Source organism: Euprymna scolopes, chromosome 46 (assembly GCF_053919585.1).
Source record: "Euprymna scolopes isolate OS-2025 chromosome 46, ASM5391958v1, whole genome shotgun sequence".
NCBI lineage: Eukaryota > Metazoa > Mollusca > Cephalopoda > Sepiida > Sepiolidae > Euprymna > Euprymna scolopes.
Window position 1 is genome coordinate 17,823,457 of NC_136527.1, and position 19,342 is coordinate 17,842,798.

The 19,342-nt window shown below is 38.3% G+C and overlaps 1 protein-coding gene across 3 annotated transcripts in view; it reads right to left on the bottom strand.

Annotated features, from left to right (window-relative positions):
- Positions 1-19,342, bottom strand: part of LOC145271119 (uncharacterized) — a 310,201-nt gene that overhangs the window by 130,400 nt on the left and 160,459 nt on the right. For 2 of the 3 annotated variants that reach the window (XM_080126661.1, XM_080126658.1), the window contains one exon: positions 15,384-15,424. The exons of the other annotated variant lie outside the window; for it this stretch is intronic. In XM_080126661.1, the coding sequence (XP_079982787.1) occupies positions 15,384-15,424 (41 nt within the window). The remainder of the gene's footprint in view (positions 1-15,383; positions 15,425-19,342) is intronic. 3 annotated transcript variants of the gene reach the window in all.

The window sequence follows — 19,342 nt, forward strand, 5'->3', positions numbered from 1 at the left end:
GATACCAATCTCGTGCAAATCCGTCGCCTCTGTTGAAAGTTTTAGGCAGACATACAAACATACATACATACATACATACATACATACATGCATGCAAACATTTAAACAGACAGGTGAGATTTATATTATAAATAATAACACGAAACTTGATATTCCACCAGACTAGATTAATTCTTGTTGTGGAATCTAGTAAGACTAAGCGACCACAAGAAAAGATATTCTATATATGGAATATCCATAGAGATCAAATGTTAGTCCTATGTTGTGAAATATGTGCCTCTTCATTCCCTATCCTCGAGTGTCTAAGTTCTCTCCATATATTATAAAATAATAACACGAAACTTGATATTCCACCAGACTAGATTAATTCTTGTTATGGAATCTAGTAAGACTAAGCGATCACAATAAAAGATATTCTATAACATAATAAAATAGTCAATTATGTTCACAACTTTATGAACTTATTGTTTAAGAGATAAAGGAAACCTTTAATGGAACAATTTCGACGTATGGGGTTCTGTCACAACAACTAAGTTTCTCGGAAATCCACAAGCCCGAAAAAACTGCGCTCATTATCGATGGCTCAGTGGTTCCAAAATTCTCTTCCAATGTTAGCAGAACAATACGAATCGCAATGTCTGTATTTAAAATTCTAAAGCTAAAAGATATGGAGCAAGACATTTCAACGTCTGTGAAATTTAGACTTTACATTTAATTTATAGTTTATATTGGTGCAGACACTGTCCTCGAGTGTCTACGGTTTCTCTGTACAGGGGTTTGTCAGAACAACCTGGCATGAGGATACTTTTTCCATAGCAGTAAACCCTGACCAAATATTCAAAATAACATAGTATTCGCAGCCCAAATAAGATCTCCTCACTATAGCTACCCAACAGCTTTTCCGAGGAATGGTGCACCTTCTCCAAGTGATATTACCTCAAGTAATAGCACGAAGCTAGATACTCCACCAGACTTGACAAATTCTTGTCCTGGAATCCAGTAAGACCAAGAGACCAAAATGAAAGATATACTACAACATATGAAAATGGTTAATTGGGGAGAGGAAAATTATGTTCTCAACTTCTTTATTAACTCAGTGTTTGAGAAATAAAGAACTTAAGTGAAACATTCGAATATCTATGTATCTCATATAGAGTTCAAGTGTTAGCCCCAGGTCGTGGGTCCCTTGATTTATGAGAACTTGAATGCCTACAAGACACTACCTTCGTACAAAAATGGCTCGCAAAAAAACTCGACCCCTCCTTGTAAAAAAACTGCCCAGTTGAGGATGAAGGAATTAATGTTTTTGGCCAATTTTTCAATATTTGTTGTCCGAGACGTTGAGCTTCAAAACAATACCTATCTTGTGAAAATCCATCGCCTCTGTCGAAAATTTTAGGCATACATACATACATACATACATACATGATGATGATGATGATTGCAACATCTTGTCAGACGAGTGCCACTCCCTCAGACACTTAAAGTCCATGAGCCCAAAAATGACTTCCATCACCACAGGACCATTTTAATAGACAAATGCCTGAGGGAGTATCTGTACACAGATGATGTTACAGAGTCTAAGCTTTGTACAACAGCTAAGTCTCTCTCTCGGTTAAAAATGTCAAGATCCAGCAACAAGCAAGAGCAAGATAACTAGCAGCAAGTTAAACTGCAGACTAGCTTAATGCGGGTACTGGTTTCCCGCTTTATGGTTTTTTAAATCAGAGATTTGCTTCTCCTAGAAAGGCTGCCTTCACCACGGCTAACGGTTCATTCACCCTTTGAAAGGTCTTGCTTTTAATCCTTCAGGGAGACTAGCCACTCTCCTCACCAAACAAGTCTGGTGGGGGAACCAGTTTAGACTTTACATTTAATTTATAGTTTATATTGGTGCAGACACTGCCCTCGAGTGTCTACGGTTTCTCTGTACAGGGGTTTGTCAGAACAATCTGGCATGAGGATATTTTTTCCATGGCAGTAATCCCTGACCAAATATTCAGTACGAACTAGTTCGGAGTGGTTCTACACTATAACACTATATAGCCAGAATATGAAACAATTAAGAATCCTTAGAGATGGTATGATGGTATATTGTAATCTATATTACACTTCATGTATACCTATGTAGATACCTGTAACTTTTATGTCTAGTCGATGTTACTAATTGCTGTTGTCTTGCAAGCTGATAATAATCATGGCAAACACATTAATATAATTAACAAAAGTATATGACAGAGGTATGCGTCATGATTCTGAGGCAATAACTGCAACTAATCACTGCCACAACATTTGGATGTAACTATTTATAGTCTCTGAAATGGGTAGATCAACCTTCCCCATCACACACACACTTGAATGCCTACAAGACACTATCCTCGAGTGTCTACGGTCTCTCTGTACAGGGGTTTGTCAGAACAACTTGACATGGGGATACTTTTTCCATAGAAGTAAACCCTGCCCAAATATTCAAAATCACATAGTATTCGCAGCCCAAATAAGATCTTCTCACTATGGCTAACCCAGATTAGCTTTTCCAAGGAATGGTGCACCTTCTCCAAGTGATTTTACTTAAAGTAATAGCACGAAGCTGGATACTCCACCAGACTAGATAAATTCTCGTCTTGGAATCAAGTAAGACCATGAGACCAAAATGAAAGATATACTACATCGTATAAAAATGGTTAATTGGGGAGAGGAAAATTATGTTCTCAATCTCTTTACTCGGTGTTTGAGAAATAAGGAACTTAAAATGGAACATTCGAATATCTATGTATCTCATATAGATTTCAAGTGTTTGTTGTCACACTTGGGCTGGTGCATCGGCTACAAGTCTCTCGCTCCTAGACAAGGTTCAAAAGAGAGTCGCCAATCTGATAGGCCCTGAACTGGCATCTAAGCTTCAGCCTCTGTCTCATCAACGAAACGTTGCATCCCTCTGCCTGTTCTACAAGTATTTTAGTGGTGAATGCTCTGACGAACTGCAGACACCTGTGCCCCCACGACGTAGACACCCTCGACAAACCCGACAGGCAGCTAAATCCCACCCCCACACTGTAGAGATCCCTAGATGTAAAAGATCTTTCTACTACAATAGTTTCTTCCCCAGAACCGCTAGACTCTGGAATTCCATTCCAAGTTCCTGCTTCCCCAACTGTACTGACATGCAGAAGTTCAAGTGCAACGTGAACCGACATCTTGCTGCCCAAATCCCAACATAGTGCCCCAGTAGTTGCTGCCCCTGATAGTAACCCCTACACCAAAGTGGCAATGCGCCTTGTTTGGGGTGAAAATGTAATTTAAAAAAAAAAAAAAAGGTAGGGGGCCCCTTGATTTCTGAGAACTTTGACTGAAAAAAAAAAAAAACACAGAAAAAAGTAATAGGCAATCACTTAAAAAGGATCAAATATTAAGATGTGTTATTACTTTGTCGTGCATGGTTTTGTCATTTGGATTAGTCTTAACCTTGCTCGACTGTGAAACTGGAATCCAGTAAGACCATGACATCAACATGAAAGAGATACTATCAATAATTCCCCCCACTCTTTATCTGTGCCTAAACCTAAACGTAGATTCCATGAACAAAGCTTCTTTCTTAGAACTGCACGCCTGTTGAATTGTCTTCCGTGCTGACTACAATATGGTTGTGTTCAAGTCTAACGTAAATAAGTTCTTGATGAGCCGTTCCATATAAGTTATCAAATTTACCGAATTTTCATTATTAATGATTACTATATTGTCCAATTTCTACTGTACACTCTTTAACCCTTATCCTTGAGTGGTCTCTGGGCCTTGATAATGTGGTGATGCCTATGTAAAAAAAAAAAAAAAAAAAGATATGAAAATGGTTAGTTGGGGAGGGGAAAATTATGTTCTCAATTTCTTTACTAACTCTGTGTTTGAGAGATAAAGAATTTTAATGGAATATTCGAATATCTATGTATCTCATATAGAGTTCAAATATAAGGGGGGGGTCCCTTGATTTCTGAGAACTTCGGCTGAAGTAAAATAAAACAAAAAAGATACATAAAAGACAATAGTAATCCAAAAACGGGCTGTTTCGCCGTATCACAGCTCTTCAATATGACTAAAACAAGCAAGTATTTGAAACTGAGATCAAAACTTTTTATTTTGACAACTTCTAACCCATTTCGCTATCAGTATAAGCTCAGGTAACAGGAATCTAAATGCTTATATTAAGCAGCTTTTTTAGCAGTGTGTGTGTGTGTGTGTGTATGAGTCATGAACTACTTACCATGACTCCAATTTGGTTTACAAATAAAAGATAAGAATACATTTTCCATTTTAGATTAACTTACGCCGACGAGAGTCTATATCTAGATCTCTTGGGTGTAAACTGTGTGTAATTTATGTCTGTTGCATGGCAGAAAGGTTTGCAAATATCATCATCATCACCATCATCATCATCGTCGTCGTCGTCGTCATCATCATGAATTGCTTAACATCCGTTTTACATGCTGGTATATGTTGGGCGGTTTTAAGAAATTGACTTCCAGACTAACCAACCTCTGCCCAGGTCTTCATTTATCCCTCCTTCTCTCAAGTCTATCTTTATCACTTCCTCTCACGTTTTCGTTGACCTTCCCTGTGAAATGACCCTGCCACCTCAGCTGTCCTTCATCTAAATACCAATTACTCTCATTCTTTCAACATGGCTATATTCCCCCCCCCCCTCATACTTTTGAGATTTAATCTTTCTCTCGGTTGATCAGAGTTAAGCTTTATATGCAACTGGGGATCGCTTATGAAATTGATATCACCATGAAACTTCCTCCTTTGGAGGAAGCTGGTTCAACAAGCCTGAGATCTTAAAGATAGACTTTATCTTTTTCTCTCTCCAAGTGTAATACATTAAGGCGGCCTTATATATATATATATATATATGAGCAAACAGTTAATAAAATATGTTAAAAAAACACTTTGAAACGAGTTAAAAACATATTTAATCTGAAAAGGAAGCACTAGATGAATGGATAGTCCTTAATCCGCGGAGTTTCGAAGAAATACTTTCCTTCTCATCAGAGGGTAGGAATTAGCAAAATGCAAGATTGGATTTTTCATGCCTATAGGGTTTCGATGTCTACCATCTCGTCAGAGGAGAGAAAATATTAGCAAATATTTATAAGGTATGTACCCTATTTGCTAAAGTCAGTGGACATGGATTTTACCAAGCAAGCTGGATCTAAAAAAAACTTTCATATCCTTTATCTGCAAATCCTCCTGCTACAGGACTTCTGATAAATTTATTATTTTCAATTTGACTTTCCATGTCTCACTGACTTTAGCAAATAGGGTGCATCCCTTTATAAGTATTTGCTAATATTTTCTCTCCTCTGATGAGATGGTAGACATCGAAACCCTATAGGTTAAGGAGATTAACTTTCTAAAGCATTCTTTGTCTTGCTTAGAATAATAAAATGCTTAATATACTTATATGTACGTATAGCCATGGTCAGAAACACACATCCACACAAAGATATACATATACATATATATATATATATATATATATATATATATATATATATATATATATATTTATACATATATATATATTCTGATAAATTTATTATTTGGACTTTGACTTTCCATATCTCACTGACTTTAGCAAATAGGGTGCATACCTTTATTAGTATTTGCTAATATTTTCTCTCCTCTGATGACAGACATCGAAACCCCATTGAATGAGAGTTTTTTTTAAAATTTATTGAATTACAATTTAATTTATTTGCTCTATCTTGCATATCGAGCAATTCTTGTTTAGATGGGATAACTTATAGAATATTACTGCCAGTAATATTTTGTAAACCTTACAATCTCACGTTTCCATAACAACTGATTATTAAATAAAAACTATTCTGAAGAATATATATATATATATATATATATATATATATATATATATATATTCCATGTAGAAAGATATCCAACAAGTAAGAATAATTGAATTTCAACAAGGGTTGTTGATAGTGCTCAATCAAAGAGAGCAAATCATATGTTTTGTTTTTTTTATTATTCTTTATGTAAATACAGTCATATCTTGCTACGATATGCAGACGGTTTCAATCATAATTGATTTCATCAGGCAAGAAGAATTAAAATACAAAAATTAAAAAGGTTCCAGACCTTTTAAAATTTTGGGGAGAGAAAATATGCCATGACTGGCGTAAAACAAAGCTAAAGTTCTTATAGGTTACAAAAATCAAATTTTCCTTAAAGAAGGAGTGGGGGGGAGTTAAAAGGATAGTTTTAGGGAAAAGTTAGAGAGAGTGGTAAGAAGGGAGTGGTAATATAAAGATATAGAGGAGGGTATGAATACACTAAGGGGAAAAGAAGAAGAAGGAAGGGATGAAAACAGTTGGTTGGCATGGTGTCAGACGACGATATTAACAATATTTCAAGTCATCTAAAAGTGTTTCAGCTTTAGAAAAAAAGTTTCACTAAATTGGGTCAACTTGTCCCTATTTACAATGCCTCCCCACGGGACAGAGTTAGACACCAGGGTCGTTTTTTAACCTGGAGAAAAGGAACAAAAATAAAAATTGTATAGTCGTGAAGGATTCCTCCTCCACTGACAGAGAATAAGAAATTGAAGTGCAGCATCTGAAGAACAGATACTACACTTTGAGGTATTTATTTGCTCCCCCACTGAGCAAATTAGGCACAAGGCCGATTTTTAATGTAAGGAGTGAAGGGGAAATGGGGACCAACTCCCCGGGGAGTAGGGGAGCTGGATAGTGACAATTGGTATGAAGGGTTGCCCCTACATTGACCAAGGTCTTATATGTGGGATTGCTCCCACATATAGTCTTTGCTTGCAGTATCTGCCGGAACAGATACTACAGTTTGATCTTGTCCCGAAGGCCAAGTGTGTGTGTCAACTTGTCTATCAATAAAACACAATGTCTTTCGTTCAATTATTTATTTGTTTAGTTTTAATTATATCTTTTGTTTTGAAATTAACGTTGACTTTTTTCCAGTTATATCGGATTGGATATTTATTTATTTAATTTATATCTTAATAAGTTAGAATATTTAAGCTTATCAAATAGTAGTTATTTTAGCTCTTATTTTGTTTCCCATCGTGGGGCCTTTTGGCCAAGATCAAAGTGTAGTGTCTGTTCTTCAGATGCGGCACTTCCCATTTCTCGTTCTCTTTCGGTGGAGGAGAGATCCTTCACGACTGAGACAATTTTTATTTTTGTAGCTTTTCTCCACGTTAAAAAACGACCCTGGTGTCTAACTCTGTCCCGTGGGGAGGCATTTAAATAGATATATGCTCGCATGTATGTATGCACGAACACACACACACACACACACACACACACACACACACACACACACATACATATATAGACACGCACGCAAATACACATGTATACAGACATACCCGCACATACACATGCACATAATCATATGTACATATATAGATTGTGTTTCAAATTTGTATTAATTTGTAGAAGTATTTAATGTATTTTTTAAATTGTGATTCATAATTATTATTTACTTATTTCATTTTTTTTTAAATATATATTTTCTTTTATTAAAACTTATTCATTTTTAATTAAGTTTTAGTATATAAAGGGTGTATTTTAATCTAAATAATTTTCAAAGGATTTCCCAAAGAATTTTAAAATTCAGCTAGGGTCACCTTTAAATTCTACAGTTTGATAGTCTTTTCCAAAATCACAGGTCCTGGATATGACCTTAAACTATATCCAGTGGTGAGGCCCCAGCTTGCAGGCTTTGGGGAGTGTGGAGCCACCCTTTAATTACCATTGCTCCCAGGTCTACTCTGACCCGGAGTGGTAGTAACTGTTAGGGTCCCAACTATGGGTTAAATAGAAACTGACTTGAAAACAACAAATATATTCTATTAAAAAATTTTTCTTCAAAATCTTTGGATTCGGCATTAAATAACCCGAAAAGGGTTGATATGCTGTAAAACAAAAACAACCAACCAACCAAAATCACATAGTGTGCTTTTTAGGAACTTAATTTATCCTTATCATTTTCTTCTTTGTATTTTATATATCTTAGAAAGTGTTTAATTTAAAGTATATATATATTTTTTTTTACACGGTGGTCACCACTTATCAAGGCCCGGAAGCCACTCAGGGATAAGGGTTATTGCAAGTACAGTACGTTAGTGTGGAGATTTAATGAAGTGTTTACTTAAGGGGGCGGTTCATCAGGAATTTGTTTACGTTGGACTTGAAGACATCCAGGTTGTAGTCAGGTGGGAAGCAGGCAGACGTATTGGGGCCCTTTAGTTGGATAAATTCAAATATATGTTAGGGAATAGTTACAGTGAAACTATTTAAACTAATATAGTGAGTACGAATGTAGTACTGCAGAAAGTATATTAGAGAAATATTCTAGTAATAATCGTGTGGCTTACTCTCATCACTTGCCTGTTGGAGAGAGTGGGCCTTGTCGTTCCTAATCCATTATACTGATATTAATTCCTAAAGTGGGAGGTTTGTTGATATAATAATCAGAAATTCACCAGTTGTTCCTGATTTTAAGCTGAGTTTGAAATGATGTGTGTTTATCTTGTTATTAATGTGACTGACATATTTAATGAAATTTTCGTGAGAGATAAGGGGGGGTGCAGTTGAGGATAGAGAGTGAATAAATAAAGATGGATTTGGATTAAGTCGTAGCAGAGAAAGAGATGCAGAGAGAAAGGGAAAGAGATGTACAGAGAAAGAGAGGGAGAAGAAAAGAGAAAGAGATGCAGATGGAAAGAGAGGGAGAGGAAAAGAGAAAGAGATGAGGAGAGAAAGAGAAAGAGATGTACAGAGAGAAAGAGAAAGAGATGCAGAGAAAGAGAGGGAGAGGGAAAGAGAAAGAGATGCAGAGAGAAAGAGAAAGAGATGTACAGAGAAAGAGAGGGAGAGGAAAAGAGAAAGAGATGCAGAGAGAAAGAGAAAGAGATGTACAGAGAGAAAGAGAAAGAGATGCAGAGAGAAAGAGAGGGAGAGGAAAAGAGAAAGAGATGCAGAGAGAAAGAGAGGGAGAGGAAAAGAGAAAGAGATGCAGAGAGAAAGAGAAAAAGATGTACAGAGAAAGAGAGGGAGAGGAAAAGAGAAAGAGATGCAAAGAGAAAGAGATGCAGAAAGAGAAAGAGGTGCATAGAGAAGGAGAAAGGGATGCAAATGGAAAGAGAAAGAAACGTAGAGAGAAAGAGGAAGAGAGGCAGAGAGAAAGAGAAAGAGAAGGAGGGCGAGAATGGGTAAATTAAAAGATAAAGACAGAAAATGAGCAAAACCAGAGAAAACCAGAGATAGATAGAAAAAGGTGAAGAGAGAGAGAGAGAGAGACAGACAGACGGACAGACAGACAGACAGACAGAGAGAGAGAGAAAAGGAAATAGATATGCGAATATAGAGAGTTAACAAAGAAATAGAGAAGGATAGAAAAAGATAGAGTAGGAAGAGAGAGAAAGATAGAAAGAAAGACAAAGCGAGAAAGAGTTTGATGTGTAGATTAAAGAGTGAAATACACAAAAAAAATAAATAAAAGAAAGGGGTGGGAGGGTGAAAAAAATGGAAAGATAGAGAGTGAGCAGAGAAAGAGAGAGAGAGAGGGGGGGGGGAGAAATTTGATTGAGAAAGAATGGCAAGAGAAAGTTAAAGTAAGAAAGAGAAAGAGAGAGCGAGGGAAAGTAAGAGGAGATAGAGAGAAAGAGATGGTGATTTGATTAGAAAAGAATGGGTAAAGAAAATGAAAGTGAGAGAGAGAGAGAGAGAGAGAAAGAGGGGGAGAGTAAGAGGAGGATGGGGTATGCATAAGTAAAGAGAGAGACAGGGTGATTAGATTGAGAATAAATGTGTATAGAAAGTGAGAAAGAGAGAGAGAAAGAGTAAAAGGAGGATGTGGTGCGTAAATAGAGAGAGTGAGAGAGAAAGACAGTAGAGAGAGAGAGAGAGAGACAGACAGAGAGAAGGATAGAAAGAAAAACGTAAAGTGTCTGAATGGGTAGATTAAAAAAGTGAAAAACAAAAAAGAAAGAGGTTGGGAGGGTGGAAAAATGGAGAGAGAGAGAGAGAGAGGAGTGTGATTTGATGAAGAATTTGTACAGAAAGTGAGAAAGAAAGAGAGAGAGGGAGAGTAAGAGGGCGGTAGGAGTATGCATAAGTAAAGAGAGAGAGAGGGGTGATTAGATTGCGAAAGACTGGGTATAGAAAGTGAGAAAGAGAGACAGAGAGAAAGAGTAAAAGGGGTGCATAAGTAGAGAGATGGAGAAAGGGTCTGAATGGGTAGATTAAAAGAATGAAATACAAAAAAGAAAGAGGTTGGGAGGCTGTAAAATATAGAGATAGATAGATAGAGAGAGATAGATAGAGAGAGAGAGATAGAGAGAGAGAGAGAGAGAGAGAGAGAGAGAGAGAGAGAGGTAATTAAAATGAGAAAAGATGGGTATAGTGTGTATAGAAAGTGAGAACGAGAGACAAAGAGAGAAAAAGTACAAGGGGGATGGGGGGTGCATGAGCAGAGAAAGAGAGAAGGGTAGATTAAAAGAGTGGAATACAGAAAAAAAAGAGATTGGGAGGATAGAAAAAATGGAAAAAGAGAGTTATCAGAGAGATAGATAGATAGATAGATAGATAGAGAGAGAGAGACAGGGTGATTAGATTTTGAAAGAATGGGTATAGAAAGTGAGAAAGAGAAAGAGAGCGTGTAAAAGAAGGATGTGGGATGTATAAGCAGAGAGAGAGAGAGAGAGAGAGAAAGAAAGAGAGAGAGAGAGAAAGACAGAAGGAGGTTGGGAGGGTGGAAAATGGAAAGGTAGAGAGTCAGCAGAGAGATAGATAGAGAGAGAGGGTGATTAGATTGCGAAAGAATGTGTATAGAAAGAGAGACAGAGAGAGAAAGAGTAAAACAAGGATGGGGGATGTATAGAGGAAGAAAGATAGAGAGAGGGGGAGAAAGAAGGAAGAGAGAGAGAGAGAGAGAGCAAGAGACTAGATTAAGAAAAAAAGAGAAAGAAAGAAACAGACAGAGAGATAGTGGGGGAAGGGGGGTACGCATAATCCTTTAAATCCGCTTGAGTATTTGATTTGAAAACAATCTTTACACAAAGTCATTCAAGACTGAGGCACCATTCAAAAGAGGAAATGAATTAAGATAACATGGAATCGATTTTCACAGAATCATACAAGAAAATGGTGGACACACACAAAAATGCAAGAACAACATGGAGACAACGATGGCTAAGTGGTTAATAACACGGACTGGCAACCTGGGTGTGCTAAGTTTGGGGCGTGACCGTCCCAGGGAGCAGTTAGGCTCCCCACTGGGGGGAGGCTACCACTCCCGAAGTACTGGAGAAAGCCGGGCAGATATGATTTTTTGGTACTTATGCTGAGAGTGATCCAGACATAACTGAGCATCCGCCCGGCTTTCCCCCCGAACATGATGTCAACAGCTGGAATAAGCCGAGCGTCGCCGAGGAAATAAGGCCGTCTGATATAACATAAAGCTGAGCCAATGACAATGTACCACGATAGTTTTCAACGCGACGCACATTCGCGCGAGTTGAAAATTCACAGCAGCAGATGATAATTTGGAAGAGGAAGAAAAGAAAACAAATTAGTAAAAAAAAAAAAAAAGCACACCATTTCGTACTTTCACGTCAGAAAAAAAAAAAACAGGAATTTTACAGCTTAAGTGAGCTGCTGAAAACACCAGCCGGAGTCCTCGACTTTTGTCAAGAAAAAAAATTACTGACACGAACGAAAACTTTTGCATCACGTGGACACAGGTGCAATCCTATTATAAGAGGAAAGGTAAGCGATGGCTATGCCTGGAGGTGTCAGGCTACCAAATGCCGAACCTTTTCATCAACCCAGACTGGTACCTTTTTTTGCCAAGTCTAGGCTGGCAATTGCCATCATAATTAAAATAATCTACATGTGGGCGTTCGATCGAGCAACACAGAAAGATCTTCATCGCGAATGCTGAATACGATCGACGCACACCATTAATAAAACACCTAAACGTAGATTCCATGAACAAAGCTTCTTTCTTAGAACTGCACGCCTGTGGAATTGTCTTCCGTTTTCCTGCTTTCCGGCTGACTACAATATGGTTGTCTTCAAGTCTAATGTAAATAAGTTCTTGATGAGCCGTTCCATATAAGTTATCAAATTTACCGAATTTTCATTACTAATGATTAATATATTGTCCAATTGTCTACTGTACACTCTTTAACCCTTATCCTTGAGTGGCCTCTTGGCCTTGATAATATGGTGATGCCTGTGTAAAAAAAAAAAAAAGGTTTTATTCCCCCCCCAAAGGAGTCGGCATTAAATAACCGAAAAGGGTTGATATGCCGTAAAACAAAACAACCAACCAACCAGCAAAGATAGCTTTTTATTCTTAACCAATAAAACGTCTTTTTAATTATTCATAACATTAACACAAACGCAAAAATAGCTTTTTATTCTTAACTAATAAATACACTTTCTTAATTATTCATTGCAGGTTAAGTTTGCAGGTTGAAACAAGTAACGTAGAAAGCAATACAAATGACGACTCAACAAACAAAGGTAGATCAAATAAGAAGTGTATTAGGAAAAGGTATATTTACAGGATATTTACATAATGGTGTCAAATAAGAGAGTCTTTGCTGGAGAAACATATCTGCTCTCGGCGGCCTTCGGTGGCTTTTTAGGGAATTTCCCTAATAAAATAAAATAACACAATTCTATGAACAATGACAAACAACTTCTTCAACTTAACAAGGGAAAGGTTTATTCGCAAAGCGTACTTTAGAAAGAAAGGAAGGAAGAAAGTCGGGTCTCCACTGCCTTACGAGGTAGTTACAGCCAGTGGCTGTCGTCAATACCTTTAGTAGGGGCAGCGAAACGAACAGACGTCTAGCACCGTCGAAGGCTGGTAGCATAAGAGCGAGGGTTTTCTTCTGAGACCGGAAGCTGTCTGGTCCCTAGGGGTTAATTCGTATTCATGTGCAAGTCCTCAGATTGGACAGTTTAAGGCCGCATCACTCACTCAGAGGAAGCGAATGCGCGAGAAGAAAAGGGGTCTATTTGTGTCTGCTACATAACCCCCTGCTTAGGCTGAAAGCCGACAGAGAGAAAGGTAGCATAACAAATAGCAGAAAGAAAAATACAATAAGAAATGTCCGTTTCTTTAGGTTATTTTCTTGCAGAAAAAAAATGTTCTTACTTTTCTGTGAAAAGTTAGAATATTTGCACAAAACGTTCTGTTCTGAAAAGGAGAGAAGAAAAAATGTTCTTTTTCAACAGAAATACACTGTTTTGCATAGTCTCTTCGGCCAATGTACCCGTCGACCACTACATGTAGTGGTCACATAATTGTTCTCACGTGGAACATTTACCTCAGGTGTATGATTATGCTGTGTGTATGTTGGAGGAATGTGTGGCTCAGGTGTTAATGTGTCCAGAAAGGCTCTTTTTACCCTATCTACCAATACTGTCTCTTTTTTACCACTAATGTCTAGGATAAAAGTTTTATCAGTGCGTGAAAGCACGCGATAAGGGCCAGTGTAAGGTGGAGTTAGGGGGGCTTTTACTGCGTCCTTTCTAAGGAACACGTGAGTCCATGTCGCAATGTCCTTCGGAACCAAAGATTTAATGGTCTGTTCCCTAGGGTGCATCGGCAGTAGCTTACTGAGATAAGCTCGTAGTCTGTTGACACACAGAGCTGTGTCAGTTGATATATCCTCTATCGGGGTCAGCATCTGACCTGGCAACGATAGAGGTGCTCCATAGACCAGTTCGGCTGCGGAATATCCCAGGTCCTCCTTGATTGATGCCCGACAGCCAAAAAGGATGACCGGTATGTACTCGCTCCATCGCTGTTGATCGGGGTAAGCGCATAATGCAGCTTTCAATTGGCGATGGAAGTGTTCTATCATCCCATTCGAAGCCAGGTGATAGCTTGTTGTCCAAATGCGAGTGATCCCGAGGATCTTGGACAGTTCCCGGAATAGGTGGGATTCGAATTGTGCACCACGATCAGTGGTGATCGTAGTGAGAACTCCGTAACGCGATATCCAGCCTGATATAAGGGCTCGCGCTACAGATTCAGCCGAAATGTCACTAAGTGGGATGGCTTCTGGCCACCGTGTGAAACGGTCTATGCAGGTCAGGAGATAAGTGAATCCCTGACTGACCGGCCATGGTCCAACCAAGTCAATGTGAACATGGCTAAACCGAGCGTCTGGAGTGCTGAGTGTTCCAAGGGGTGCGTGGATATGCTCGTGCTCCTTTGACTTTTGGCAGGATACACAGGAACATGACCAAGCAGTGATGTCACGCCTCATGTTAGGCCAGAAAAATCTAGCTGTAATCAGCTTTACTGTGGCTTTGCGTCCGGGGTGTGCCAGGTTGTGTAGAGTGTCGAAAACAACTCTACGGTGGGTCGTTGGAACGAATGGTCGAGGTGAATCCGTTGAGGTGTCACAGATGATCTGCGTGTCAGAAGTAGGCACGGGCAGATATGTGAATTTGCAAGTCGCGAATTCAGGTGACGATGGATCCAACGTGTCCAGATTTGGTTGGTCTAAGGCCATCTGTTGCAAATCGATATCCGATGGTGAGGACAGAGAATTGATGGGCAGGCGAGACAATGCGTCTGCTGCTGCGTTCTGCTCACCCGCGATATGTCGGATATCGCTAGTAAACTGCGAAACAAAGTCCAAATGACGTGTTTCGCGGGGAGAATATTTGTCCGGCTTAGCACGCAGTGCATATGTAAGCGGACGGTGATCGGTGTAGATCACAAATTGTCGGCCCTCGAGTTAATGTTGGAAGTGTTTCACTGCGAGGTACATTGCCAGTAGTTCGCGGCCAAACGTGCTGTAACGTTGTTCGGCCGGTTTCAGCTGTCGCGAAAAGTATGCAAGAGGTTGTAACTGTTGTTGGTGCTGCTGTTGCAGCACTGCACCTACAGCTGTGCCCGATGCATCAACGACCAGTGAAAACGAATGAAGCGAATGCGCGAGAAGAAAAGGGATCTATTTGTGTCTGCTACAGCTTCTGGTGAACACACACTCAGACTAACTGAGTCTTCCTATTTATGTGTAATTACTATCCACATATGCAAATGTATGTGTGCCACCACAACAATTAGTTTTGTTTCATTTACAAATTCCTAATGAACCGCCCCCTTAAGTAAACACTTCATCAAATCTCCACACTAACGTAATGTACTTGCAATAACCCTTATCCCTGAGTGGCTTCCAGGCCTTGATAAGTGGTGATCACTGTGTAAAAAAAAAACCCACTCAATCCTCTCCACCCAAATAACGGCTTTCATTACACAAGAATGTGTAAGATAACTTATTGATAATTAAAACACTATCCTACCTCTGCCAGTGTCCACGGGTCAGTCTTGGTAGAACTCTGTCCTGAAAATAAAAAAATATAACAATTTCAATCATATTTAAGTTTGTCGCCTTCAAAATAAGTTAGTCTTTTTTTTTATTTTTACAAGGTAGTCACCACTTATCAAGGCCCGGAAGCCACTCGGGGATAAGGCTTATTGCGTGTACAGCACGTTAGTATTGGAAATTTGATAAAGTGTCTTACTTAAAGGGGCGATTCATCGGTTCATTTTTAATGCGCACACACACACACACACACACACAAAAAAAAAAACATATAGAAAAGAAACAAAAAAAAAAACACATGCAAATCTCATCATCATCATTGTTTTTTTTTACACAGGCATCACCACATTATCAAGGTCAAGAGGCCACTCAAGGATAAGGGGTAAAGAATGTACAGTAGAAATTGGAAAATATAGTAATCATTAGTAATGAAAAATTTGGTAAATTTGTTAACGGCTCATTCTTTTTTTCTTCTCGCTCGCTTTAAAGCTTCACTGCAATTTTTACAGTTCATAAGTCACCTTCTCATCTTTATTTCGAAAAAAAAAAACATTTACCTTTTTGTTCATTAAAACAAAAGTTATATTAAATTACTGGTGTTCAAAAGTTTTCAGAATTAGTAAGGAACGTGAGAGACGATTTCTTCTGATTGGCTGTTGGTCACCATAGCAACTTTTTCAACATTGACGTTTTAGAGACGATTTCTTCTGATTGGCTGTTGGTTACCACAGCAACCTTTTCGTTGTTGATGCCTTTATAAATCATAGCAGGAATGTCGCTCGCATGCCATCTTATTTGGGTTATATATAGAGAGTAAACAAAAGTGATGCTCTTTGCCATGCTAGGGCTGATAATATTTTGCTTACGGTGTCGCCTGTTAATTCTGTTTCTCTCTTTTTTATCCCTTCTTTTTGTTTATTTACTTAATTATGTCTTTTATTTCATTTTTTTTTAGTCAATTAAGAAGTTGGTAGTACGTTTTTATGGATTGTTGACAATGCATATGATTTTGAACACAAAAAAGAAAATATTATTTCAAAGCAAAGCCTGGAAAAATCATGGATTACATAGAAAAATGAAAAATAATATGGTTAAGATTAAACTTAGAAAAGTAAAAGAGAACTAGTTGTTAAAACTGGAAAAGAAAAGGACAAGATATTTTAGTAAAAAATAAAATAAATTTTTAACTTGAAATATTGCAGCATTAAGAATTGATTATATAATGTTATTAATTGAATTTAAAAAAAAATCTTAATTTATTATTTTTTACCAGAATATCCTGTCTATAAGAAATAGGAAAATGACAAATATAACAGAATAAATTAGAAATTCAAACAAGAAATTATAATAAAGACAATCCTTAATCCATGGACTTTCCAAGATATGGTCTTTTCACCAGAGGACGAATGTTAGTAAAAAAAAAGTCGACCAGTGGTCAGTATAAATTTGAATAATTATATATATATATATATATATATATATATATATATATATATATATATATATTAAGTAATGTGATTGATAGTTTAAAATTTAAAAATCAAATTATAATTAAATTAAAAATCCGTTTCATAAGAAGGAATAACAACAAAATCAATTATCTGTACGATCGTTTCGGAAAACAGTGTTTTTATTGTGGTAGACATCAAGTTACGGACAATAATTATTACATATAGTTTTTTAATAAACAAGGTCTCCTTGTCAGCAAATTTTGAAGGGTTTTTATTAAATTTAAAAGACACCATAAATAAACCTAGCATTAAAAGTAAGGCAGATGTATCTGAAAAAAAATTGAAATAAAAGGTCTGGATTTAAAATTGATAAGAAAATTAATATATTTTTTATATTTGTTTTATAATATATAATCCTATCTGACACAACATCAGGTCAAATTTGGTCGCCATCTTTTTTTTTTTTTTTTTTTTATTCAATTTTCACCCCAAACAAGGCACAGTGCCACTTTGAAGTAGGGGGCTACTATTAGGGAATTCATTTGCGGGGTCATCATGAAGGGAGAAGAGTAGAAAGATGTTTGTTAACATTACACTTGAACTTCTGCATATCATTGCAGTTGGGAAAGCAGAATCCCGGAAGGGAGTTCCAAAGACCCGCAGTTCTGGGGAAGAAACTATTGGAGTAAAAGGCTTTCTTGCACCTAGGGATCTCCACTGTAAAGGGATGAGACTTAGTAGCTTGTCGGGTTTGTCGGGGGTAGTTACGTCGGGGAGGTACAAGTGTTTGCAGTTCGTCAGAGCATTCACCATTAAAGTATTTGTAGAACAGGCAGAGGGATGCAACATCTCGTCGATGGGACAGAGGTTGAAGCCTAGATGACAGTTCAGGACCTATCAGGTTGGCGACTCTCTTTTGAACCCTGTCCAGGAGCGAGAGACAAGCAGCAGATGCACCAGCCCAGATGTGACAACAGTACTCCATACATGGGCGAATTGTTGCCTTATAGAGGTATAGGATACTGGCAGGTGTAAGTAGTTTTCTAGCACGGTAGAGGGAGCCAACCTTCCTTGCAGCAGCCTTGGCAATGCTCTCAGTGTATCTATTCCAGTTCATATTCCCTGTAAACGTTAGGCCGAGGAGTTTAAAAGAAGTACTTTCAGGCAATGTGTTCTTGGCCATTGCTATTGGTGGTAGAGAAGGTTTCTTGTAGTTATTGAAGGAAACAAGCTTAGTCTTAGCAGCAGTGAATGAGACCAACCATTTTTGTCCCCATTCCACTACGGATTGGAGGTCATCCTCTAGTGTTTCTGCCATTTTCTTGGATATGTGTTCATTTGTTTTCCCCTCATATCTGTTATAGAGAGTGGTGTCATCGGCAAATATACCCATCTCCGAAACAATATTATCAGGGAGGTCGTTTATGAATATCAGGAACAATAGAGGTCCAAGGATAGACCCCTGAGGCACTCCCGCATTTATGTCATGTTGTTTGGATGTACGTCCGTCGAGGACAACTTGGATTTTTCTATTACTTAAGAAGGATTTAATTACGTTATGAATTCTTCCAGTGATTCCATATGATCTAATTTTCCTTAGAAGACCATCGTGCCATACCTTGTCAAAAGCCTTAGATATATCAAGGGCCACCGCTCTACCCTCCCCTGTTTTATCCAATGAACGGTATATACGTTCAGAAACTACAGTTAAGATATCTGCTGTTGAACGGGCTTGCCTGAATCCATATTGTTTGTCAGTCAGGAGTTTAGCAGCTGTTAGGTGCTGGACTAGGATTTGATTAACTAAGGACTCAAATATTTTGGCGAAAAGCGGGAGGAGGCTAATGGGGCGATAATTTAGTGGGTCAGTTCTTTCACCAGAATTCTTGAAGACTGGTACCACAGAGGCGGTTTTCCAGCAGTCGGGAAAACAAGATTCGTTAAGGCATTTATTGTAAAGTTTGGACAGAACTGGAGCAACCTCGGCAGAGCATTTTTTTAATAGCACAGCCGGGATGAGATCTGGTCCACATGCTTTAGAGGTGTCTAGGTTTTTTATAATAGCATGTACCTGAGAAGGGGTGATTTTCAAATCGTCAAGTGTGGCGTCTGTTCGCAGAGGAAAATCAGGGAGTGAGTGGTGTACCGAGTTCAGTGTGGAGTTTGAGGCAAACCGACTGGCAAGCAGATTAGCCTTGTCAGTTGCCGTGCAAGCAACCTCATGGTTGTTTGTTAGTGGGGGAATAGTTGACTGTCCATTATTAACTACGCTGTTGCAAATTTTCCAAAAATCCCGGGTTCCTAATTTCTGTGCTTCGATGCGCTTTCTGGTGGTTTCAGAGTAATCTGACTTAGCTGTGTCTATCACTCTCTTACAATTATTTCTAGCTTCTATAAACTTCTGTTTATTTGAGCTGGACTTATGTCGGTTGAATCTGCGGAACGCATGCTGCCTTTGACAAATGGCAGCTGCACAAGCAGAAGT